Source organism: Channa argus, chromosome 8 (assembly GCF_033026475.1).
Source record: "Channa argus isolate prfri chromosome 8, Channa argus male v1.0, whole genome shotgun sequence".
NCBI classification, from domain to species: domain Eukaryota; kingdom Metazoa; phylum Chordata; class Actinopteri; order Anabantiformes; family Channidae; genus Channa; species Channa argus.
Genome location: NC_090204.1, coordinates 13,880,467 through 13,905,826, shown reverse-complemented (window position 1 = coordinate 13,905,826; position 25,360 = coordinate 13,880,467). Strand labels below are relative to the sequence as shown.

Sequence of the window (25,360 nt, the reverse complement as noted above, 5' to 3'; positions counted from 1 at the left end):
CACTAACTAAAGGTGTCAAATGTAGTGGAGTAATTGTGATATTTGCCTCTGCAATAGGCTAGAAGAAAATGGAAACGCTAATAAGTCGCTTCTGGGATAGTACAAAGTCCCACCATTGGGAACTGTATTATAAAATGAAAATAGTCATTTGACAGATAAGTTAACCAAAGTATAGTGCTGGTCAGCATTAAATGACTAACTGTTGTGTGCTTAGTCCTCTTCTCCCGGAATAGACGATCTTTGTGTCAGTGTGTAGTATATGCACTGAAGAAAAGCTGCTTTCCCACTGGCTGCTGTGTCCTAAGCTGCCAACGGACCGCACTTTGTTTTCAGCTCTGACCGCTGCCTTTCAAACAGTTTTGTGGCATTTTGGGGGCAGCCGCACATTCAAGACACCGTCGTCTATGGTCGCGCTGGTGTTACTTCTTAATCGTAGCTGCTGGCCTCAGAGGCTAGCTGGCTAGCAGAGCAGTGACAGAGTGGAGGAGCCCGCTGGTCGGACAGAGCTACAGGGACGTTAGCAAACAAGCTAATTAGCCAGAGCGACTCAGCCTGGAAGTACTGTCTTTAATCAACGAGAGCACAAGTCTGCGGGGGTTACGCACTGCGGAAAAATGAAGATAACTGTGGATTTCGAGGAATGTTTGAAGGACTCCCCACGTTTTAGGTGAGTCCTGAACACCACGTTTCATTTGTAACATTTTAGCAGGTAATAATTTATCCCAGGGAAAGGTATCCAGCTAGCCGCTTGCTGACCGAGCTAATCAGCAAAAACTAGCTGCCAACAGTTTGCTTTACTTTTCTATTTTTGTCTCTTAAGAAAGCTGGGGACGCTGCACATGTACTTACTGATCAGACTAGTAAGCCTGTATACACTGGCTGGCCAGCTAACTGCAACTAATGCAGTCTAATATAAGAGTCTTGTAATAAATCTAACTTTGGTGAAGCTTTGATGAAGTGTTTCTAGTTTTGGTTATTTTCCCCTCACTGATAAAAAACAGGCTAAGCTAAATAACAGACACACCTCTCTGTTCAACAGCAGCACAACTAGATCTTTTAAAAATGTCCCTATAGTTGAATCATCTCTTTAACAATATCCAAGCATTGCCACCTCCAAGAATGAGGATTATTGCAAGATTGTTGTATTAGACTGCATTCGACTTAGCTTTAACTTGTCTTACCTAATAAAGAAGAGATTAGTGAGCGTATATGCACTGGAAGGTGTTCTAGTGCCTGTTTTCTGTATATAAATTATGTAAAGATGGAACTATATTAAATATGAATGCAGGAAGTCAGTCTGTGCCAGTTGCCTTCACGTGCCATTGTGCAAAATTCCATGTTTACAGTTTTACCTTTTTGTTTAGCAATTTATTCCCTGAACCATCAACTCATAAGCTTTAAATGCTTTTTACTTAACTGGAATTATAGTGTTTATTCTTATTGGTAATTCTTTTGACAGGAAAGGGGGCTAGATTTCCCCCCCAATAATCACATATGAGAGTTGGGGGGGGACAAATAGTCATTTTTGCACCTACTAGTGTTGACTCAGGTCAGCAGAAGTAATCTGTGTGTTTTTTTTTTTGGCAAAACTATCGATTATTCTCTGAATTACTCAAATGGTCCCTCGGAGTATGAAATGGCAGAATTGTTTAAAACCGCGATTGTATATTACCACTTTTTGAATTGTTGGTATTGTGCAGTTAAGTTAAAGCAAATGATCATTTCCATTCTTGATTAATCTGCTGATTTATAATTTTCATTCTTCTTTAGTGTCTAAAATGAAAAATGCCCTTCATGACTTTGTCCTTAAAGACATCATGTTGCAGAAGATGGAAAAATATTTAGATTAAAACTATATGGCAAAGGAAATTCTCTGATTGCACTGCCTGGAACTGGAGAATAAAACTAAAGTCTGGCATGATATAAAAATTGTTGTGTGTTTGTTACCTGTTTTCTACTCACCATTTCCACTATCTTGTCCAATCAACAGTCCAAAAAATATTAATGGAGTTGAATGTAAAGTGTAAAGAAATATTAATGGTCACACAGTTTTGTTTACCTGATCAGTGCATTATTAAATAGTTGTGGTTGATCATTTCACTTAAACAGGCTCAATATGTACTGTAATGCATTTTACATCTCATATCCACAAATATGGAATGAATAAAAGTAGGATGTATGTCACTTGTTGGATCGACTCCGTAGCCTAAACAAACTCCTTAGCAGTTTTGTCAGGTTGTGAGTGTTCACGTGATGTATTTCCAACAGCAGTCTCTCTTCTGACGCCATCATTTGCAACTCGTTTTTTTTTTTTTCCCGACTTTGTTAGGGGTTAAAAGTTGTGTAAAATGGGATATTTGTTCTCAACTTCCCTCTCACTCGATTTGGTCTTTCCAGAGATTTAAGAAAGTGCCTCCTTTCTCTGTCAGCCCCCACTCCCTATGCTGCTGCTGTAACATCCTCTCTCACAAAAACAAGGAACAGATGTTAGAAACTTGTTTGCAGCAGTATCGAGTGGTTTATTTGTTTTTAACTGCAGCATTTCCTTTAGTAAATTCGGGGTTTTGAATAAAGGATGAGCTTTGGAATTTGAGGTGTTACTTGAGGTTCAACACTAGAGATGAAAACCAGAACGGGTAACTACTATATTACTCTAATAAATTGTAATTTGTACAGACCTAGGACCACAAATGTTTTTTTTTTCCATAAATCTTCTGATCTATAAAATGGCACAAAGTTGATCAAAGACCCATATTGAGTATGATGACATTGATATTCAGTTTAGATTGAAATCGGATAAAGAAAAGTATCCTGCCAGTTGAGAAGCTGGAAGACTATTTGCCATTTGAGTTTGCTCGAAAAAATTACTTAAAGGAAATTAACTATATTGCCTTTTTTGATCAGTAGTTCATCAGCTAATTGTTTCAGCTGTAGTTTCAACATGCCACCTAGATTCTTTTTCACCCACCATTATCATACAGTACTGACTGATTGCTCTCAAAGATAGAGCGTTGAGCCAGTGCAGGCAACTTGTCAAATAAAGTAAAGAAACTGCTTCAGCCAAACCACAGATGAAGACGGTGGTGAACACACATTGTTTTGTCGAAATAGGAACCTTTTAACCACTGGCTTTCAGTCCATATATAAAATGCTAGACTTTTCCCACTAACTTGATAATACTTTTTTTCACTATTTGGGTGCATTGATTTATTTATGAATAACAAAGAAAAAGTGTGTTGATGTTGGAGCTAGCCATTGTTATTAGACTAAATGTATAAGTTGATTAATTTATTTTTAAAGCCTATTTCATCCCTCTGAGGACTGTGTCTGTGCACAGATTGTTCTTGACTGAGCTTTACATGACTAACTTGTAGTTATACCTACATTATTTTCTAATGGCTCATCAGGTTTGGTTATTCCAGCATCTTATAGTGACCTGGTCTAGCTAGTGATCACAAGTTATAAACTCACTAAGGTAGTAAACGCAAGCTACTGAGTAGTTGAGTCTCTATGTCCAACATAATGACATTTAATGTTTTCGACAACCTCTGTAGGCTCATTTAGCCACTTGTTAACATTTTTTTATAGCTTCACAAAAGCTCAAAAATGGCAAGAGGAGGTATTAAAGAATTTGGATTTTTTTGTTGAGTAAAACTTGAAAATCTCTTCAACTTGTGGTAAATACGACCATGTTTTAGCCATTTAACTGATAAACCATTTAATTTTTTTTTGTCTGTAAACAGAAAAATGTCTGTAAACAGATCATATTTATTTTTTAATGTTACACAGAAAACTTAAGAAAAACAGCAAATCCTCGGTAATAACAATGTAGTAATAATTCTATGAATAACATAACAATTATTCATATTCATTGTATAAATTACCACAAAAATTTGTGATTTTGTTTTTTTTCAGTTGACAAACTAAACATAGAATCTGAATATCACTGTTAGGAACAGAAATTCTGTTCAGTCTCATAGGAGACTACATACCAAGATCCTTTGCAGCTAGGTGTCACAGCTAAGCACGTAGGCCCATCTCTGTGTGTGTATTTTTAGTGACCTTTGCCCCTTGGGAGAACCATCTGTCAACGTTTCCTGACTTTACAGTCCACTGTTTTTTCATCCTAATCTGTTGGGACGGTTATCTTAACAGCACGTTTTTCCACTTTGGACATCATTTTACTCTTCATTTTTCCAACCCCCCACTTATTATATTTTGTGTGTGTGTGTGGGGGGGGTAGAATGGATGAAAACATGGACTATATTCAAGCATGGAGCAGCTCTCACTAATTCAACATGTGTTTCCAATTTGGTGTTTGCTTTCAACTTTGTGCTAGAGAATATGGAGCCCCCAAATGTGGAGAGAGCGGTTTTTTAAAGTGGTAATTTGGCACTACACATACAAACATACACACACACACACACACACACACACACACACACACACACACACACACACATATATATATATATATATATATATATATATATATATATATATATATATATATATATAAAAAAATATAAAAAAGAAAAAACAGTCTTTGGTCATAAACCATACTTTTCAGCCCAGAGAAGATGTGCGTGCTTTTCTCAGTTGCCTTAGTAGCTTAGTTTTCCACTTCAGAATAGACATTAGTGTCTGCCTCAAGAGCTTTCCTGGCTTCTCTTCAAGTATGACAGTTGAAAATTCCCTTCAGATGACACTGGCTATTTTCCCCACATCCAGCAACAAATACTTTACATATGTAATATGCCTTTCTATTCTGCAAGTTCCCAATATTAGGGATGTGTATCTCTTCCACATAAAAATGTATATGTATTTCCATACCATGATTTCATATAAATAAGAGATAGGATTATATGATAAATCGATTCAGAGGAAGTCCAATACATTCCAGAGTGAGGTGGTTTGGACGTGTTCAGAGGAGAGACTGTGAATATATCAGTAGAACATACTGAGGTTAGAGCTTCCAGGCAGGAGGTCTAGAGGAAGACCAAAGAGGAGATTTATGGATGTAGTGAGAGAGAACATGAAGTTATTTGGTGTGAGAGAACTGGATCCAGAGGACAGGGTTAGAGGGAGGTTAGATAATTCGCTGTGGAGAATCATCTGCCACAGCAAATCTTCATCATTAGCACATTACCCTGTGGTAATGATGCATTTAATTAAGTAGAAGATCCCACTCTTGTGTTTTCACAACTACTTAGTAAGTAAGAGTTAAGGGTTTACTTAGAGCAGAAACAAAAATACAACATAAAGTTTACACTTTCTGTTTTTTCCTTTGGTTCGATTCATGGTTCCTTTTGTCCAAGAACATTTGGACACATAGCTAAGACAATTGCCCATGGGAACCAATAAAGTATACATTTTTAATATTGATTACTGAAAGTCGTTGCTAAAACTGTTGCATACCTCTAGTTACCTGCTCTATTATCCAACTTTCTTTGCCTTGGTGTGTAAGTAGTAATGTTCATTACCATCAGCTTTTCTATCCCATTGACCAAAACAATAAACATCTGTGGAGCTGAAATGTTGGAATATCCCATTGTGAATAGGCTACGCAAGGAAGCATAACGAAGTAATTGGAAAAATAAAATGTCACAAGAGACGGACAGGGATGTTTTTATGCCTAGTAGGCAGGACCGTTCCACAAGTGAGTTACTTTCGGAAATTAGCTCACTTTTTGTATACACTCTTATCCTAATCAGCATCGCATGATTTCTCTGAGTGCCATGATATGATGTCACTGGTTAAACAGGAACCATCGCAGTTTCCCCTGAGTCACTGGCAGCAGCTGTAGAGCCAGCGGATCACTGGCTGTCTTTCTTCCTCCCCTGGGAGACCTGCAGCAGGCTTGTTAGCATGAAGGGCTTTTTGTAGTATGATTTAATTAAGCTGTGGTTCATTTCCTTTTAATGGTTATTAATATAGACAATTAACCACTAATAAAATGGGAGGACTACTGATACTCTTGTTGCAATGGTCCTGCTGGGCACAGCTATATTTCAGGAAATACAGAGTGACACATTAAATAAAGACGTACATTCTAAAAAACTGTAATTAATTTTTCTACTGATGTTTAATATAGAACTGAAACACTAGGCTTTTCCCGAGCAGAAATACTTGACAATACGCCTGTTTTATTGGATCATTGTGATTGTGATTATGTTTATCAGTTGGTTGAACAAAAAAAGATGTCTAAAAATGTCCTCTTGAACTCACTTGAATTGTAAAATAGCTAAACAAATAAGTCAATATTTGCACAAACAAGTCAATCATTTTATTGAAAAATGAATAACTAAAGAGTTTATAGCTTTCAGTGTTTACTCTTGTTTCTTGTTTTTAGTCGTTTTGGAGAAAATGCTATCTATTAGCAAGTCAGTCACAACCGCTTCTCAGTCCTTACTGTATTTAGTGGAAATGCAGCAGTTATGACGCTCACCTTCTTCTCAACTTCTTTTTTTAATAGTGTATTATGTAGGAAGGTTGGAAAATATTGTTCATTCATTACAGCATGAGACAGAATTTCCCAAAGCTTGTGTGAAGGTTTATTAAGAAATGAACTAATCATGGTGATGTTGAAGCTTGTGCGTCTAATGGGGGGTTTTACCACAGTAGGATCCCCCACCATATCACCGCTTCCCTGCTGCCTAACAATTACAGGATCTACGTCACAGATCTGAAGCTCACCCTATTCTTCCCTTTTCCATCTACAGTAATAGATTCAGTGGTGAAATTGTCTCAGTGCAGAAAATAAACCTTTTGACACCAAGTAAAATAAAATGTCAAACGTCGAGGGAAAATTGTAATACTGAGTTGTTCAGCTGTCAAACATCTGAATTCATATGGATATTGGCATTTTGACATCAGATTGCTTTTGGCTAACTCTGGAGTTTACATTTACATTTGGTCATTTAGCAGACGCTTTAATCCAAAGAGACTTACACGTGAGGTATGAGGCAAGTTTGCAGCTGCATTGACAATAAAAAAGTCAAGTCTCTAATAAGGATAGTGGTTTTAATAGCTGCATCCTAATTTAATCTGCAGATTTTTATTTTATTTATTTATTTATTTCCCTTTCCATAAGATGACTTGATTTACTATTATGGCAATGTTGTGAACATTGTAAAATTATGCAATGATCAATTCAATTTCACATTATGTCTAAATAGGCAACAAACTAAAGAGGTTTACAGTTACATAAGATAAAACAGCAAATCCTCATTATGAAGTTCATATAATCTGTTTAATTGTTTCAACTCTGTATGACATAGCTAGGTTTATATATTATACAATAGGAGCATATTTCCAGTCAAACCAGGCAGTCCCAGAGTGTCTGAATTAGGAAACCTCTCCCAGTGAGAAGGAAAGTGAAAGTATGCAACTGGCAGATGGTCTTTAGTGTGAGGTTACGTCTTTGAAGGATCGAGGTCTGTGCCACAGGTCTGTGCCACAGGCCGACATAAGACTATTGTGTTCGCAGTTTGAATGAAGACCCTAATTAGTGACTTCACTGCTGCATGCAGAGTGCACACATGCTGCTGGTCTGGAGAGGTGGTACTCTTTGTTTTGGATCGTGGTCAGTGACTCGCTGCAAAAGAATTAGGTGTCGTTTATTATAGAACATGTTACTCTGTAGTCAGAAAGAAAGAAAATCCACTGGTTTGTTCGTTTATGTGGTTATTATTAATGTAAGAATTTTAGTCAGCCACTATGACAATAAGAGTTTTATATGGTTGTTTACTGAAAGTAACAACAATAATACATGTATAGAGATTTCATGTTTTACTTGGTGATAGCCCACTGCTCTATACAAACTTACTTAAACTGATACTTGCTACTTTATGCATCTAATAATATTACTAATATGAGCCTCAATCAGTCCACTCTGCTCCACCCAGTCCTCACTTTACCCTGGTCTGCTATACACTTCAACTGTGTGCTACACTCAAGAAACATGAAACATGAACATGACCATGAAACTATTGGTCATTTTTTTAAGCAAAAATCTAAGATAAGCCAGTTTCAGATAAAAAAATTTTTATATTCATCTTTACCATATACGGCAGTACTGTATTTTGTTTTGGACTGTACCCAGGCTATGTTCATTATTTATTTGTTTGTTTATTTGTTGTTTTTACGTTTAATACAGAGTCATTTCTTTGTTGATTGATATGTTTATTTAATAATAATGAAGGTAAGTAGTTAAATTTCTAATAGAGCTCTAGAACTAGTGTTTGTTTTGTTTTGTCTTTTGTCTTGAAAAACAGTATTGCGGCAGCACAGTGGATGAGTGGCTAGTACTGCCAAACCCAGATTGGATTCTGCCATTGTACTTCTTGTTGTTTTGCTCTTTTACTCGTTTTCTGTCGTAATAAAATTGTCAGACTGTGTGACAGGAAGAAAAGAGGCTTAGCTTTCAAGTAAACCATCTTGTTGTGTCATTATGTGCGAATCTTCAGCTGAACTAAACAGGTTGTAGCCTGGCTGAGAGAGTTTGAAGTTTTAGTGAGGCACAAAAGTGAACCACTGTAATGAATAGGAGTGCGCTGGATTTATAGCGATGTGAAACAAGAGTAATAGTGTGCAATGGAATGGGGCACTATTATTGTTAGAAAGCCCTAATTGTAATGGAAATCGGAATTCATTGAATTACACTGCCCTACAAAGCAGTCATTTTCTTCTTTATGTAATACAGTCCAGTTCATGCCATGTCGTTATTACTTCCAGCTTTTCCCTCGCACTCAAACAGCATTCAAACCAGAGTGTAGTTCCTTCATTTCTAATGTTTGATGTAGTAAAGAAACTTCTAATTATATATTGCTGTTTCTTTTTACTTTTCGAGTGAAATTTATCGCCACCACCTATTTCAAAGGAGAGTCTTTCAGCTGCAAGGGCCACCAAATATGGTGGATAGTGATTTCTCATTGGTGAATGAGTAAATACTTCAGTTTTTATTCTATCAGACTAAACAGTTTAGAAAGAGCTGAAACATTTGGCTGAAATCCAAAAATTCTATTTACACCATAATTAGGGCTGGGTAGTATACTCTGTATATAATTTAGGAATATTTTTAGCCTTTATTGTGATACACGGTATCTCTATTTTGAAATCTCTTGTAAAGCGTTTTATAAATGCTCTCTATAACTCTATAATGCATACAGTTACACCAGTATGATGAATTTAATAGTCCCTGTGACATATGTCTGCATTTAAACATTTTTATGTTGTTTATTTGTGGTTTCTATCCAACTCAAGTTTAAGAAACAGTATTTATTTAAACCAGTAAATGTGCAGATCTTGTACAGAAATTTCTTAATCTGCATCCTTTTCTGTACTTGCGTTCTTCCAGATGTGAAACCTCATAGGTAAAAGTTCAATTATTGTTCCATTTCAAAGCTTCTGAGAGGAAAAATATCGGCACCCTTGCAATTCTGTCAGAAAATGCAAACCTTCTCTCAGAAAATTGTTCCAGTTACAAATGTTTTGGTACTCACCTGCTTATTGTTATTGTTTGCACTGGAACAACCCAAAAAAACAGAAGAAAAGTCAAACTTGATAAACTGCACAAAATTATTAGAAATAATTGCTTTTCAAGCATGTGATGCTCCTGTAATTTGTATTTAGACACACCTATGGCAAGTAACAGGTGTGGGCAATATAGTAATCACACTTGCAACTAGGTTAAATGGAGAAAAGTTGACTCAACCTTTGTGTCACACTGAGCAGGAGAAAAGAAAGAAATGTAAAGAGGGGAGAATAAATTGTGGAAAAACATGGACAATCTCAAGGCTACAAGTTCATCTCCAGAAATCTTAATGTTCCAGGGTCCCCTGTGTGCAATATCTTCAAGATGTTTAAAGCCCATGGCACTGTAGCTAACCTCCCTGGATGTGGACGGAAGAGCAAAATAATGGAAATATTACAACGCATGATTTTTCGACTGGTGGATAAAGAACCCAGATTAACTTCCAAAGAAATTCAAGCTGATCTGCAGACACACGGTACAACAGTGTCAGCTCCTGCTATCCGTCACTATCCGAATGAAAAGGGACTCTAGGGTAGGAGACCCAGGAGGACACCACTGCTGACACAAAGGCATAAAAAGTAAGACTGTTTGCCAAAACCTTTGTGACAAAACCACAATCCTTCTGTGAGAACATACTGTGGACAGATGAGACAAAAGTAGAGCTTTTGGGTAAAGGACATCATGGCTCTGTTTCCAGAAAAAGAAATGAGGCCTTCAAAGAAAAGAACACACTCCCTACAGTTTAACATGGTGGAGCTTCAAAGATGTTTTGGGGTTGCTTTGCTTCTCCTGGCACTGGATTCCTTGACTGTGTCAATGGTAGCATGAGATCTGATGATTACTTTTGGGGCGCAACGTAGCGGCCAGTGTCAGAAAGGTGCATTTCTACCAGAGGTCATGGGTCATCCAGCCGGACAATGACCCGAAACACACTTCAAAAAGCACACAGAAATGGTTAGAAACAAGAAGCTGGAGAGTTCTGAAATGGCCAGCAATGAGTCCAGATCTGAATCCCATAGAAAACCTGTGGTGAGATCTCAAATCTGAATGACCTGGAGCAGTTTGCAAAAGAGGAGTGCTCCAAAATTCCAGTAGAGAGGTGTAAGAAACTCATTCATGGTTACAGGAGGCGACTAATTTTAGTTATTTTTTCCAAAGGGGGTGCTGCCAAACATTAAGGGTGCCAATAATTTTGTCCAGTGCATTATTTTGGTTCTGTGTGTAATTGTACCAGATTTGACTTGTGTTCAATGTTTTTTTTTTTCCAGTGCAAACAAAAACAATAAGCACATGAATACAAAAACATTTGCAATTGAAACAATTTTCTGATAGAAGGGTTGCATTTTCTGAGAGAAATGCATGGGTGCCAATATTTTAATGACCGTATTTAAACAAGGGCTTTAAAAATGACTAATAACATTTGTTTTTATTTCACACGTTCTTCTCAAATAAGAACTTGTATCTTTCCTCTGAACTGTCGTATCCATGACAGTGGCCCTTTCACTGTATTCAGTGCTTTCATGTTGGCAACTTAAAAAGATGAAAGGCATTTTGTACTCAAAAAAAAAAAGCTGCGACACATTGAGTATATTTAAGATATCGCCACGCCTCACCATATTTAGAATGTGGAAGTTTGTCTCAGTGTTGTAGAAAACCACTAATTCTTTACTCAACATCTAAACACAAAAACTACTGTGTTGCACTGGTCTTAGAGCTACTTAAAAACTGACAACAAACCTGTATTCTAGCTTACAATCTGTTATGTTGAGTGAAAAATTACATTTTTATTTGTTCATCTCATCTTCATATAAACAGATTTTCTTTCTACATTTGCTTTATTGTGCAATGACTGAAGGACCTTGAAGTATAAATACTGAATCAAGAATGCCCTTGTTTGACCTTCAGAATTAGAATAGAATTGTTATAATTGGGATAAGAATTGTGACTCTAGATTGGAAATAAAGTATGTATCACAATCCTTTGGCATCATCCACTAATGTCAGCTACTCAATAGGCCATAAGCCAGCTATGGAAAGTGAAAGTGTTCTCTCTGCAATCAGTATAAAAACCAGTTGGATGCTTGGGTAAGTGGTGCTGGTGCTTCTTGGACAGTGGATACACAGCCCCTATTTGCAATGAACTTTTTAAAGTGGGTATCTTTTTTATGCAATCTCCGTTTGAGAAAGAGATGTGCGTTTCAGAATCAGTTATCTGCATCTCTTTCATTCTGGTATTCTTCTGCTCATTATCCAGACTCGAGCTGGATACACTCCAAGGTCAGAGCTGAGAGGCAGTGGCCCAGTTTTTCATTTTGCCAGGGCTCCTCCTCCCTGTCAGCACTTTCACAAGTTGACCCTGCAGGCTCATATTTCAAGATTAGAAGGAAATAGTCATGTTCTTGTCCTTCTATGGAACTCTAGAGAGTGGCCAAGGATGAAGTAAGTTATATTTTCACAGCTAAGTTTTGTAACCATAATTCATTTATAAGGGAAAAAAAGTGAATATACCTGACCTTTCCATTCTATGCCATTCTTATACAAGAGCTGCCACCACAGCATATGTCCTGCCATTTTCCTTGAACACCAAAAGCAGCTGGGTCAGGTCCAATTTAAAAAAACAACAAAGAAAACACAGTGACTTGTGTTTTTGAGTGGTTGTCAGATATTGCTTCCCTCTGGTTCAAACTTCTACTACTTAGCATGGAGATGTGTTTAGCATGTGCCAGCCCTACATCTTTTAATAGTTATTTTTTGTGTGTGATGATATTCAGAGAAGAATTAAAATGCACGTGCTTGAGTTTTAGGGCTGGTATTTAAACAGTTGGCCGGGCTTTCAATGTCCAGCTTTGTATCTTCTTTTTCCACCCCCACTCAAGATCACACCCAGTTATCATAGAAATGGACTTTGCCTGCAGCAACTGAATAAGACAAATAGGGCTTGAAACATGCTCTTCAGATTTTGAGCAGGGTTAATGTCTGTGTAAAAGTGGCAGACTCTTTAATTCGTTTGACCCTGTGTCTGCCCTCCTCATCTACTTAAGTAGGTTATTATGGTGTGTTTGGGTTCGCTAACAAAAAATGAACACATTCATTAAGAAGCTCTGTCATATTGTTCTCAGGGTGAGAGCATTTCTCTTGGGCTAGGTTTGTTGAACTTGTTGAAAAGAAATCCTCAAACTGTTGTAATTCTATGTGATTCAAGCTTAGGGTTGTATTTATTAACGAAAGTACACAAGACAAAGTTTCTTTTGTGCTGAAGCACATAATCTATACAGTGTAGGTTTCATGGCCAAGTAACTGCCATTTGACATTATTTGCTGAATTAAGCATATGTCAGTTTCTGCATTGTCAGCAGTTTGGTTTTGGCACAGTTGATTTTACTGAGTGATATAGTTGCTGCTTGTGCAGGCTCTCTTAGGAGCTTAGCCAGTACCTGAACACCCTGCTAACTTTGAGCTGAGGTTCAGCAATGGAGCACATCTCCTTTAAGCTACAATATGCAATTTTTGCCTTTAGATTTAGCCTTTGGTGCCTCAGAGATTTGCTCAAGGTTTGGCCTTCTCTAATTGGTTGTGGGTCTAGAACAACTGCATAATAAGCCTAAAGTCTTGATAATCAGCTTTACCAGAAGCAAATGGAAAGTGTGTTAGTGGTCCAGCTACACCAGTAGATAAATCGTTCAAATGTGTAGAGTAAACTTACCTTTCTGCAAAACATGATTTTTTTTTTTTTTTTACTATTGTAACACTGGATAGACAACTGAACTGTAGGATATAACTGACATAAAAGTGCTTAAAAGTGGCAGAGCTGTGGAAGACATCCATTGACACAAGTACCAAAGATGTCCCGCTCAAAAGGCTGGGACTACAGACCGGTGCTGCTTTACATACGATAAAGACACTGGAGAGGCTGGTGCTTAACCATCTCCACCCTCTGGTGAGCCCAGCAATGGACCCACTTTAGTTTGCGTACCAACCAGGCATCGAAGTTGAGGATGCTGTCATCTTCCTCGTGAACAGGGCTCTCACCTGGAGAAGACTAGGAATGCAGTGAGAGTCATGTTTTTTGACATCTCTAGTGCTTTTAATACAATAATACCTGTGCTTCTGAAGAATAAGATTGAGGCAGCTGAGCTGCCTCCTGATCCATGCAGGTAAAACCAGAGAGCAGACACACACACTGTTCACCATCACTGGTGAACATCCAGGGAAAGGACATTGAGAGAGTAGACTTTTACAAATACCTGGGTGTTCACCTAAACAAACTGGACTGAACAGATAACAGCAAGAAGCACTAAAGACTTTCTTTGACTCTGGTAGACTCTGCCATCTTTTATGGTATAGCCTGCTGATGCAGTAGCATCTCTACAGCAGACAGGAAGAGACTGCATAAATTGATCAGGAAGGCCAAGATCAGTCCTGGTACCGGAGGTAGGAGAATTGTAGCCAAGCCATCATCTTTGCTGGAGAATGACTCCCACCCCCTGTACGACACAGTGATATCTCTGAGCTGCTCCTGCACTGATGGACTGTTACACCCGAAGTGCCTGATGGAGCGATATCGTAGGTGTTTTCTCCCTGCTGCTGTCACACTTTACAACCAGAGTTGCTCCCAGTGAACCAGTACTCACTATAATATACGTTCATACTACAGGGTTGTAACATCAACCCTAATGCAATTGTTTTGTTTGTTTGTTGGATGTATATTTATATGTATTGTATACTGACTTGCTTGCTGTACATTTACTCATTTGTTCTGCTGCTGTAACATGGAAAGTTCTCCATTATGGGATCAATAAAGGTTTATCTCATCTAAAAATGTCCAGTGAACTCTTTCCTGATGTCTACTATGAAATGTGCTTGTTTGCTGCTTTAATACTTACCCCCTTCAATGCTGATGATCACAAACCACAATATTATTGCAGGTATTAAGTGTACCTGCAAGTATCTTTCTTGCAGATTATATAGTTAAAATAGTGTAAACCAAGAAAACCTTTACATAACACTGTTATTGTGTAAAGTAGTTGTACAGCTTATCAATTTCTTATGTACTGTAATTTTTATACATTACACCCTCAGTAACATCTTGAACTGTACAGATTATTACAAAATATTGCTTGAGTGGTTTACTCAGCCTGTGCACTTCTACTCCATGGTGCCACTGTGAAGCGTGTAGGTTGTTGATCCTGTGGAGAGCCAAGCTGTGCTTTATCACATTTTAAAAGGCTCAGTGCCAACCCTGACTACAGCCCTGTGGCATTACTCAAAATGGCAGCTCTCACTTTTCCTGCCATTTAATGATGTACATGTCTGCACATGCTTGTTGTAGTACTCTACAGTGTAGTGTATAATATAATGTAATAAAACTGTACTTGAGGCTGTAACATAAAATGTTTGCATGTTGGTTAAGTTGAAATAATACATTTAATTTTAAGTACACTCAAAGTTGATATAGGATACAACAGGTAAATGTTAGACTCATAGAGTATGGTCAGAAAAAATTGAAATATGATCAAGACAAACCATCTAGAGAAAGGTTGGAGTTTTTATATGGCTCTTCCTCCACAGGAAGGAGCCTCCTGTTATTTTCAGTATAAAATAGGACTACAAATGGCCAAACAAAAACAGCATTCCTTAGAAACTCAGCAGTCTATACTTGTTTTAAGAAAGGAAGGTTATTTTATGTTAGATATAGCAAAGAAATAAACATTTTCTTCAAACTGGAGCCAACCAGGACAAAAGATACGTTCAAGAACTAAGTGCACATCTGACCAATAAGCAAGTAGGAATGTCATCCTTGAGAATCAGACTACTCACTGCTTCTGCATTGGCTGCAGCTTTGAAAAAACAAGTGAGAAGCTTGAGTGCACAGACACTGTACAGAGGAGACATGGGTCAGCTGGCCTAATGAACGGAGTTGCCAAGACAAAATAAAAAAATACTAAACTTGACCTATTGGAAGGAGATGTTTCAGTGGACTTCAATGATGGTAACAAAGTCTTGTGGACTAAGTCAAAGATTAAGGTGCTTGGAGCTGAGTGAAGAACGTGTCAGATGCAGAGCTTGTTAAGATGCTAGTTATTAAGTTACAGATTTGATATGACCCTTATTCTGGGCTTAAATATAACTACAAATGAATAGTTCATTTATGTGTTTTGTGATCCATTTACAACCATTTGATTGAATATAACCAAAAAAGATGGGTGTAGGGAGCCTTTTTATTGCCACAATGTGCCAGTGATAATTGAGCTGTTCTTATACTTTGTAAGTTTGCGTGGGTGCGGTTGCGAGTGTGGGTGTGTGTGCATTGTTTTAATTTAGGTATCAAAGTATTTCAGTTACTGAAAGAAGTGTAATATGTTTCATTTTATGAAACCTTTTTCTTGCTTTAGTTTGTGTATAGTGGGTGCAGCAGAGAGCCTCAGAGGAAAATAGTGATGATGTGGCAAAGTTTGTAGAAGGATTGAATTTATATAACCATAGGATACTTGTGCATTTAAAAAAACAAAAAAACATCTGTATTAACATGTAACATATAAATGCAATTTAAAGTCAGTGGAGTACTGAGTCATGGTAACACTTGATTTCAAATGCTTTTTTTCTGTCCCCATAGAGCTACCATAGAGGAAGTGGAGGGCGATGTATGTGAGTTGGAATCTAAGCTCGACAAAGTGAGTACCTCCCATGAACAACAATGCTTAATTGTTCATTTGTTCTGCTGTGTGAACTGGCTGCGACATATATATCCCATGACAGATTGCATTTTGATATTAAGACTTTAATATAAACACTGTCACGCTGGGCTTGCATTTAGCACCGCCCACAGGTTAAGTAGGTACTATAGGTTTCTCAATGCAATGACACTGGAAGTAGGTGGGATATACGGAGTTTTGGAAGCAGATGGGCCTACAATGGGCAGGTGAGCATCAGAACTGGACTGCAGAGCAATGGAAGAAGGTGGCCTTGTCAGATCAATCACATTTTCTTTTACATCATGTGGATGTGTGTATGCATTGCTTACCTGCTTAACAGGATGCATTATGGGATGAAGGCAGACTGGTGGAAGCAGTTTAATGCTTTGGGCAACGTTCTGTTGGGAATCCCTGAGTCCTTCCATTCATTTGGAATTACTTTCACATGTACCACCTACCTAAGCATTGTTGCTTACCAAGTTACCCTTGATAATATAATAATTATAATAATAATTAATAATAATAATAATAATTTTGCCTGCCTTGTACTTCACTTGTAAGTCGCTTTGGATAAAAGCGTCTGCTAACTGACTAAATGTAAATGTAAATAATAGCCTGATAGCAGTGACCTCTTTCAGTAGGATAATGCACCCACCTGCAATGACCTGCAGAACACAACTATGAATTTATGGTATTGACTTGGCCTCAACTTTGGCCAAATTCTCAATTCAATTGAGCGCCTGTAGGGTGTAGTGGAAAAACAAGTTCAATCCATGGGGACCTTACCTTGCAATTTACTAAATGTCATTATTCTGCTGCCAAAAGCTTGGTGCCAAAGCATGACTTCAGAGGCCTAGTGAGGTTTTGACAGCCCAGGGCTATTTTGTTGACAAAAGGGGGAACTTCTGAGTGTTGGGTAATAACATTGAGGCTGATTGGTATATGTGGTTCAAGTATAGGAAGTACACCGTAATAATATTCCTAGGCAGCAGCTAACTCTAATTAGTTTTCTCCTTTTTAAACCATTTGTTTTTTATTGTAGTAAGAAAAAACCTTTTTATCCAAAGTATGATGGGGGGGAAAAAAAATGTTTCAGTTTTTTGGTTTCAGTTATAGATCCTAAAAACAGGCTCTAGATGATGACATTTTTCCTCTCTTTGTCACAATGTGCCACCTGCAAAGTGATTAGCTCACTGTGAGTACTAATCCAGTATGATTTGACTTTTATTTTTTCGTTTATTTTTAACCAACAGCTAACTTTCACACGGGAACCCCTGTTTAAATGACAATACATTTTTGAGCTTTGGGGTTATTTCCTGTGGCTGGTTTGTATTACATTCATAATCCAAGTGAGCTGCATCGCTGTTCATCTCACCCTGCTCATCTTACTCTGCTCAAGTTAACTAAACAAAATAAAACATTATCAGAAGTAGCGCCCTACTGTGATAGCAAACTATCCCCCTCAACGATGGGCATCCCCAGTGTTGAGAGTATATGTTCACTAACCTAAGACAAAACGTTGAGCTGGGAAGATCCCAGTTCATTGTTTCTGGATTTAGTCTTACAGAATCACACCCTCCTCCTCATCCCACCACTGTGACTCAGCCCCGGCCTCATTTCCCCTTTTGCTCCAGAGAGGAAGGATTTGTTGGAGAGTGGGTGTGTTTGCATGCAAGAGTGTGACTGCAATAGTTTTGTGTGGATGTATTTGCGTTTTACAGTCGTGCTTGAAAGTCTGTTAACCCTTTAAAATTTTCTCTATATACGCATAAAGTATTTTCATGTCCCATAACTAGAGGAACCCAACAAATTAGTTCACTCATTTATTCACTAAAGTAAAATTATCCAATGTTTGCTGTAGCAAAATTATGTGACCCTTATCGATTAATTTCAAGAGCAATATGGGGTCAGGCGTTTAACTCAAAATGGATATAAATCAGGTGCTTAGTTAAAGATGCACTACACCCTTGTAAATATTTGCTTTGAATGTATTACTTTTTGTTCAGTTCAATCTGCTGGCTCCTCTGAAATTGTGACAATTGCCCAATTTTTAGATTATCATGTATGTCATGATGGCTGTCGAAAAAGTACTTGCTGCCTGTCTAGATTTTGCTCCAGGCCATGTGGATAAGCCAGGAATCTGTTGGAAGAACGTTCTTCATGCAGATGTCACCAAAGGTTTTGACCTGGTTGAGATCATTATGTTTGGCGACAATCAAATTCTCATGCACTCCACTGAGAACCTTATCCACCTATGAAATATAATGGCATCATTATCATGATTTTGAACTGCGTTGTTGCCTCTTGACCAGCACAGCTTGCCATGTGAGTTTTGAACTATACAAAGAATTTCTACAAGAAAATATCAACTAAGTTAACTAATTCTGCGAGAACAAGACACTAGTCATTCTACCAAGAATACTTAACACAGGCTGAGTCAAAGTCCCAACATTAATCTTATAGAGGTGCTGTGGAAGGAGCCAAACCTGTTGTCAGAAGGCATAGGTTAAAGAAGTGCAAATGCTATATTTCTAAGTTATAGTATTCACTAATCAAACAAGTAGATAATGAAATACTTATAGTATTACTTCATTACTTATTGATAGAAGTACTGTATAGAATTATTGCTTGTTAAAACCTACAAAATGAAGGATTTATGTATAAAAATGAGCTGTATAATAGCAAATCCTAAATTTGGGCTTGACCATAAAGACAGTTATGTTTGAGCCCAAATTTATTTCTTATGTTTCTGATTAAAATATTTACTTAATACAAAATGCCCAGTGTTAACGAATAAGCTTTTTGTTTTTCTATTTTATAAATTGATTGATTTACTCTTCTTAGGGTTTTAAATCTTTAAATTTAGCTTTTTAGATGCCTTGTTGGGCTGCAGAGGCAGATTGAGAGTCTGTGTCATCTTCTGTGTGGGTGAGAATGGAGAACAGCCAGAGTTTGCTATGAGTTTATGTAACCTGAAATAATTATCTTTGACCCCAATGAGTCAGCTGGAAAGAAGAGCCTGTTGTTAATTACCAAGACACTGACTAAGCACCATGTTTTTTGCTTTTTTTTCCTTTTCTTTTTTTGCTCTGCAGTTTCACTAAATCTGCTTTTCCTAAATGTCTTTGAAGGAAATTATGAAGAAATTTCCACCACTCTTAATGTTTCTGCACACAACTGTTATATTCTCTTTGGCTTTATGTGTTTGCAGTGTTTAATTTCAGTTTTTAGCCCTAAACATTTGCCTCTTTTTCTTTTCCCCTACAGTTGGTGAAGTTGTGTATTGGGATGATTGATGCTGGAAAAGCCTACAATGCAGCCAACAAGCAGTTTGTTAACGGGATCCGGGAGCTAGCCCAGCAGTCTACCAAAGATGAGGTCATTGAGGTAAGGCAAAAAACAATCTGGCTTGATCTCAAACATAAATAAGCATTGTGTTTTTGTTTTTTAACGTTCATGGCCAGAGCTCTTTTGGCACTTTTTTTAAACAGTGTCAATAATTACCTTTGGGTATAAATTCATATTTCCTTTACAAGGGGTCTGTACTTCTGTTTGCGCACATCTCCATGTATTTATCTTCTGAGTAATATATGTTTTCACCCCAGATGACATTACCAGACTTCTTTTCTAATTTAAACAAAAAAAAGAGCCATAGTAGAATCCGGTACTGTCCACTGGGTCTTGCCGAGGTCAGATGTGTTTTGTTTTTTCACATGAACTTTTCATAGCAAAGCAAGCACTTCCTCTCCACCTTTCCTCTCCTATTTTCTACTCTCTCTCTCTCTCTCTCTCTCTCTCTCTCTCTCTCTCTCTCTCTCTCTCTCTCTCTCTCTCTCTCTCTCTCTCTCTCTCACTGTCTCTCCCTTGGGTTTGAAGTTCAGCCCTTGCATGTATTCAAAGAGTGTAACTCAGCCAAGGAAATTCTTTCTCTCCAAAAAGACTTAGTAGCCATACCTAAGAAGAGTTTGTCAGTAGCACACATCCTATTTATTATGTGTAAAACCTTGTTTTAGTTCATGCCTATTTATGCCTATTACTTTTGGTGCTGTCCAGGTTTCTTTTTATTTATGGTTGCACTGTTATGTCCATAAATAACAATACACAGTGAAACTCTCCCTGCCTCCTTTCAAGGCTGCCCTGCTTTTGTCTCCACAGTCCAGTCTCACAAAGTTTGCAGAGAGCTTGTCGGAGATGATCAACTATCACACGGTATGCTATCCTTGTGAAAACAGATGTTTGTTTGTTTTTTATCCCCTTGACAGCAGGCTGATGGCAAAACCCAGATGTGCTGACAGTGTAAAGCAGGTTGTTGGCTTTCCGTTTTATTTATTGCTGGGAAAGTCCACCACACCTGTGGTGCTAAGAAGATTGCCACTGATTTCAAAACATACATTAAATGAAGTACTGGCTGTAAATTTAATGTTTAGCTGCTTTAGAATAGAAGATTCCCATAATAAGAAGCAGCAATTTCTTGTTTAAAATGTAAAAAAAAAAACTTTCCCCACTATATATAAATCAATTATGTAAAGTATATATATAAAGAACAGTCTCCTGTTTCTAATCTTTCCTTTTACCCATTTTTTTACCCATTACCCATGACCTCTTATGGTCATGGTGAACTAGTCCTCCAAAAGCCAGCAGGAGTCACAGTGCAGCCCTGCAACTGTGACTTAACAGTGAAGACTGTGGTCACATCAGCTGACTCTAACATAGCTTTTTACCACTCCGCCATTTTTCAGCACATGATCTACTCAAACATAGAGGTCAAGCTGTTTGTCCCTGTTAGTTTTTCCTAGCCACACTGCTAACAGTGTCTTGTCTCAGTGTCAGTGCTTTTGCTTGGTAGCTAATTTTTTAGGGAAGCATATAAGGTAATGAGTTTTTGACTCACAACTGAGAATAAATTAATTTCTTGTGTTTATGAGGGATTTATCAGATTCATCATGTAAATATAGCTGCTTCATTGAACCCTATAATATTAACTAAAATCCTATTAAACAGGGCTGCTGAATGTTGACTTGCAAAGAACCTTGTGGCCTGAAACGTGAATATGTGTATCAGATTTAACGGTTTTCTTACACAATTGCCTTGAGATGTTTATTGCTTGAGTTGCTAAACTAACTTAAATAAGTTGTTTTTTTTTCCATCCAGAAACCAGTAATCTCTCTCGCTTTCTCTCTCTCTCTCTCTCTTGCTTTCTCTCTCGCTTTCTGGCTCTCTCGCTCTCTCTCTCACTCTCTCTCTCGCTCTCGCTTTTTCTCTTCCAGATATTATTTGACCAGGCCCAGAGATCAATCAAAACCCAGCTTCAAACCTTTGTCAAAGAGTGAGTATTAATTGAATAAGAATAAAGCTGGTTATTTCTCTAAGCGATTTAAGTTTTGAAAAATGACCCTGAACAAGCCACAGCACATTAACATTTTAGCGCTGCACAAGTACCCTAGAAAAAGTGCAATAGACGTGGAAAAGAGACTGTGTCTTAAAATTATAAAGATAAGGCTTGAAAGATGTTTCACATCTCATGTCTAATCTGGGTATAGAATAAGGTTACTAAATGCAATACGTTTTATCACATTTGCTGTAGCTTGGTTCACCTACTAATACAGCCCTGAATTCCAGACTGATCAAGTTGGATGAACTCACCTTTGACTTTTGTGCTCCTGTTGCTTGACGATGGTTGTTTGGCTTCATCTCTCTTCCTTTTACATCTCACCTTTCCCCTTAACAGGACGGAAGAAATAAAGAAATGCATTTTTAAACTGTGTCACAGTTTATCCCTAAAATATTAAATAATTAAAAACATACTGCTTTGAGTATTTTGTTCTATCATCTGGTTACTGAACAAACTTAATTTATTAAAATTATCATAGTCTATAAACAAAATTATCCAAAATGTTGTTTATAGATGATTTTTATTTTATAACCTTCGTTTAGTGCTGTTAAGTTTATGTACAATGCTAACAGACGTCTTCCTCTCTTACTCTGACAGTGACCTACGTAAGTTTAAAGAAGCAAAGAAGCAATTTGATAAGGTGAGTGAGGAGAAGGATGCAGCTCTGATCAAGAATGCCCAGGCACCCCGCAACAAGCAGCATGAGGTGGAGGAGGCCACCAACATCCTTACTGCCACACGCAAATGCTTCCGACACATAGTCCTTGACTATGTCTTACAGGTATAGTACATTGACGCGCTGATTTATTTTAATTTGTTTTACTCTGTCAAGAGATGAATAATAAACAACACTCATTATTGCAAAATTAAAAAATTTTACTTAAAAGAAACTAAAGAAAGGCCTGCTAGTACTGTACACTTAGTCAACACTGTCCCTGTGCCCAACCATTCTTTGAGCCCTTGAAGCCTGCTTTTGTGAGCCCTACTCTTGTTGGTGCTGTTGCTTTCTGACACTGTAGTCTGCGCTGTAGGTAAGGCTACATCAGCACACAGGAGGTTAATGTTGAGAAAAGAACATTTACGTTACAGTTTATTGTTGAATTCAGTTTCAGTGAGCATTTAATAGATAGATACTTTGTGAATTTCCCACTGGGATGAATAATCATCCCTGAAGTTAATGTGTTGGAAGCAGAAATCATAGTCAAGCAGGATTTAATTGATTTTGATAAGAACCAAATTGTGATGGCCAGACTGTCAACTCCAAAAGCGCAACACAATGTGGGATTTCCTCTGTTGACAGTGGTCAGTACCTACCAAAAGTTGTCCAAGGAAGGAAAACCAGTGAAGTGGTGACAGAATTCCTGGGCAGCCAAGGCTCATTCATGCACGTGGAGGGGGCTGGTCTGTGTAGTCTACTGTAGCTCAAGTTCGTAAAAAACACATATGCATATTGGGCAGCATACCCATAGACGTTTCAGGGTACCTATGCTGGGTGCCAATTTCCATGTTAGGCCCTATGTAAACCAATAGACTGATGTTATATTAAAGCAATAGGGTCTCGAGACCCGTTAGTAGTCAGTAGTGTAGTATGTGACAAAGATCCTATGACCAAGGAGCTGTTATATTTTAAGAACTATGAAAGACAAAATGATCGTTTTGGAACAAGCTGAAGAGGAAGAAAGGCGGAGGAAGAAGTACATGAGACCAACCGAAGGTATTTTTAATTCATAAAAAAAAAATCCTAGGTCTAACAGTAAATGTACTGTTTTTAGAAGAATATATTTGGAGTGTAAAATGACTGGGTTTTTTTTAAATTTTGCATTTCTCCTTTCATATAATTTTATGAGCCAACCAGGGTTTCCGCTGTTTTTTTTTTTATATTGTGTATTGTATGGTTATTTAGATTAGGAAGCTTATGTGTAAGTGTACTGATGATTAATGATGTCATATAACTGCCTTTGAAGTTTATCTTTTTAAATTCTTTTACTAGTTGTCATAGAAACCATGTTTATAGAAAGTTTGTTAGAAGAGAGGGAGTTCAGCTCAGCTTTTGGAAAGAAGAGACGCAGCTATAGGAGCTACAAGGTACAGCTACTGATGCTACAAGATGCAGCTTTTAGAGCTGATAGAAAGAACGGACTACAGGACAGTGGGGACCACAAGGTAGAAGTTAAAGGTTAATGTTTAGCTGTGGAGGCACACTGTTTCTTACCTTGTTCAGTTGAATGTATTTGTCAATGCGTTGTAAAATTACAATTCATAAACTGGTACTGTGGAAATACTCGGCTAAGTGTAGAAACGTGGAATTCAGTAAATGTTCAGTGTTCGTCATACTCTTATCCGGTGTTCCAACAATTATCCACAGTAAACATCTTTTTGTACTCTGCCAATTTGTTAACCCCTTCTTAGTCAAAGCCATGGCAATGTTTTGTACTCTAATATCAACGGCTTTTGGCTTTTCCCTTCAGGGGCGCCAGAGTGGAACATGTTCCGCACGTTGATTTGGCATGAGTTTTTACGCTGGATGCCTTTCCTGCCGCAGCCTTCCCATTTTATCCGAGCTCAAGACCGGCACCAAGGTGATCCTTGGTCGCTGGGCAGAGCCACACCTGGTGGCATGGGATTGAAACCCGCGGCCTTCTGCCAGTGGTCTACCACTGATCGACTGGGCCCTCTGTTTTGCACTTTGACTCTACATGGTGAAAAATGCTCATTCATCACTGAATGCATGAATAGCTAAATCCTGGTTCTCTGCACATGGCTGCAGTAGCACTGATAAATGCTTAATGCTTTCTTATAGAGCAGCGTCCAGCCCTGTTATTGAATCTCACTCCAAGAGAACTGACAATTTTGCATTGGCACAGTTAGCTCTAAAATTAGATTGTGAAAAATAACCCAAAAACAGGTTTCACAATAGGTTTGGCAGTCTGCTCCAGTTGTCCACTCCATAATAACTCTCTCATAAAATGAAGTCTGGCTGTGAGATGGTTTTTATCTGAATGTCAGTGTGCTTATAGGAAATCTATAAGCCTCACTGCTAGCACAGCTGATTCAGCTTGGTCCCTTCTAGTTTCACAATTCTGTATTGCTGTCAGCACTTTTAAAATGCAGCTAACTTATGCAGCTGTGCCTCCAGGAAACATTTTTTTTTGTTCTTTGTGGATTGTTTTTGTGGCATTTTTTGCTTAATTATGCAGTGCACTGTTCACAGTGACATGCAAGATGGTGGAGAGAGTAAAATATATAAGGGGAACTATACGCCAGACTTTAAACTTTAGACTTTAGGGTTTTCTTCATTCACTGTGAATTCTAGACACACAAAAATGGAAAGCCGAAGCACAGTTACTAATGACAAATGGGTGTTGTCTGTCTACAAAATGTAACAAACCTGAAATTTCCTATGGTTGAACAGCAACTAATTTAAGGCTAAATCACCGCACCTTGCCAACCAGTTGCCTCCCAAATGCTCAAAGCTTAGCCTGTGGTTGTTGTGTTTGTTGACACCACATTGCTCTTTTGGAGTTAAACAACCATCGTCTAGAGGTGCTGCTCCAGTCAAAGCTACTAATGGACTGTAATCAAGAGTAGGTCAAGGCTTGTAAAACTTGTGATGCATCAGCCACTGTGACTAGGACGTGGAAAAGTAAGCCGCTTTCTGTGGGCGGGAGTTACATGTGTATAAACACAAGTGTGGTTTGTGTTGCTAGGGAAGGGCCTGCAACATACAGCCAACAAATATTGCT

At 38.0% G+C, this 25,360-nt stretch overlaps 1 protein-coding gene across 7 annotated transcripts in view; it reads left to right on the top strand.

Annotated features, from left to right (window-relative positions):
* Nucleotides 1–243: 243 nt before the first annotated feature.
* LOC137131372 (arf-GAP with coiled-coil, ANK repeat and PH domain-containing protein 2-like) overlaps nt 244–25,360 on the top strand; it is a 49,269-nt gene continuing 24,152 nt past the window's right edge. For 4 of the 7 annotated variants that reach the window (XR_010914992.1, XR_010914991.1, XR_010914990.1 and 1 more), the window contains exons 1-6: nt 244–667; nt 16,147–16,204; nt 19,493–19,612; nt 20,381–20,434; nt 21,493–21,551; nt 22,215–22,398. Coding sequence is in view for 4 of the 7 variants with exons in the window: in XM_067512530.1 (XP_067368631.1) it covers nt 615–667; nt 16,147–16,204; nt 19,493–19,612; nt 20,381–20,434; nt 21,493–21,551; nt 22,215–22,398 (528 nt within the window). In the remaining 3 variants the exon portion in view is untranslated. The remainder of the gene's footprint in view (nt 668–16,146; nt 16,205–19,492; nt 19,613–20,380; nt 20,435–21,492; nt 21,552–22,214; nt 22,399–25,360) is intronic. The other 3 variants (XM_067512532.1, XM_067512531.1, XM_067512533.1) reach the window with 1 other exon arrangement.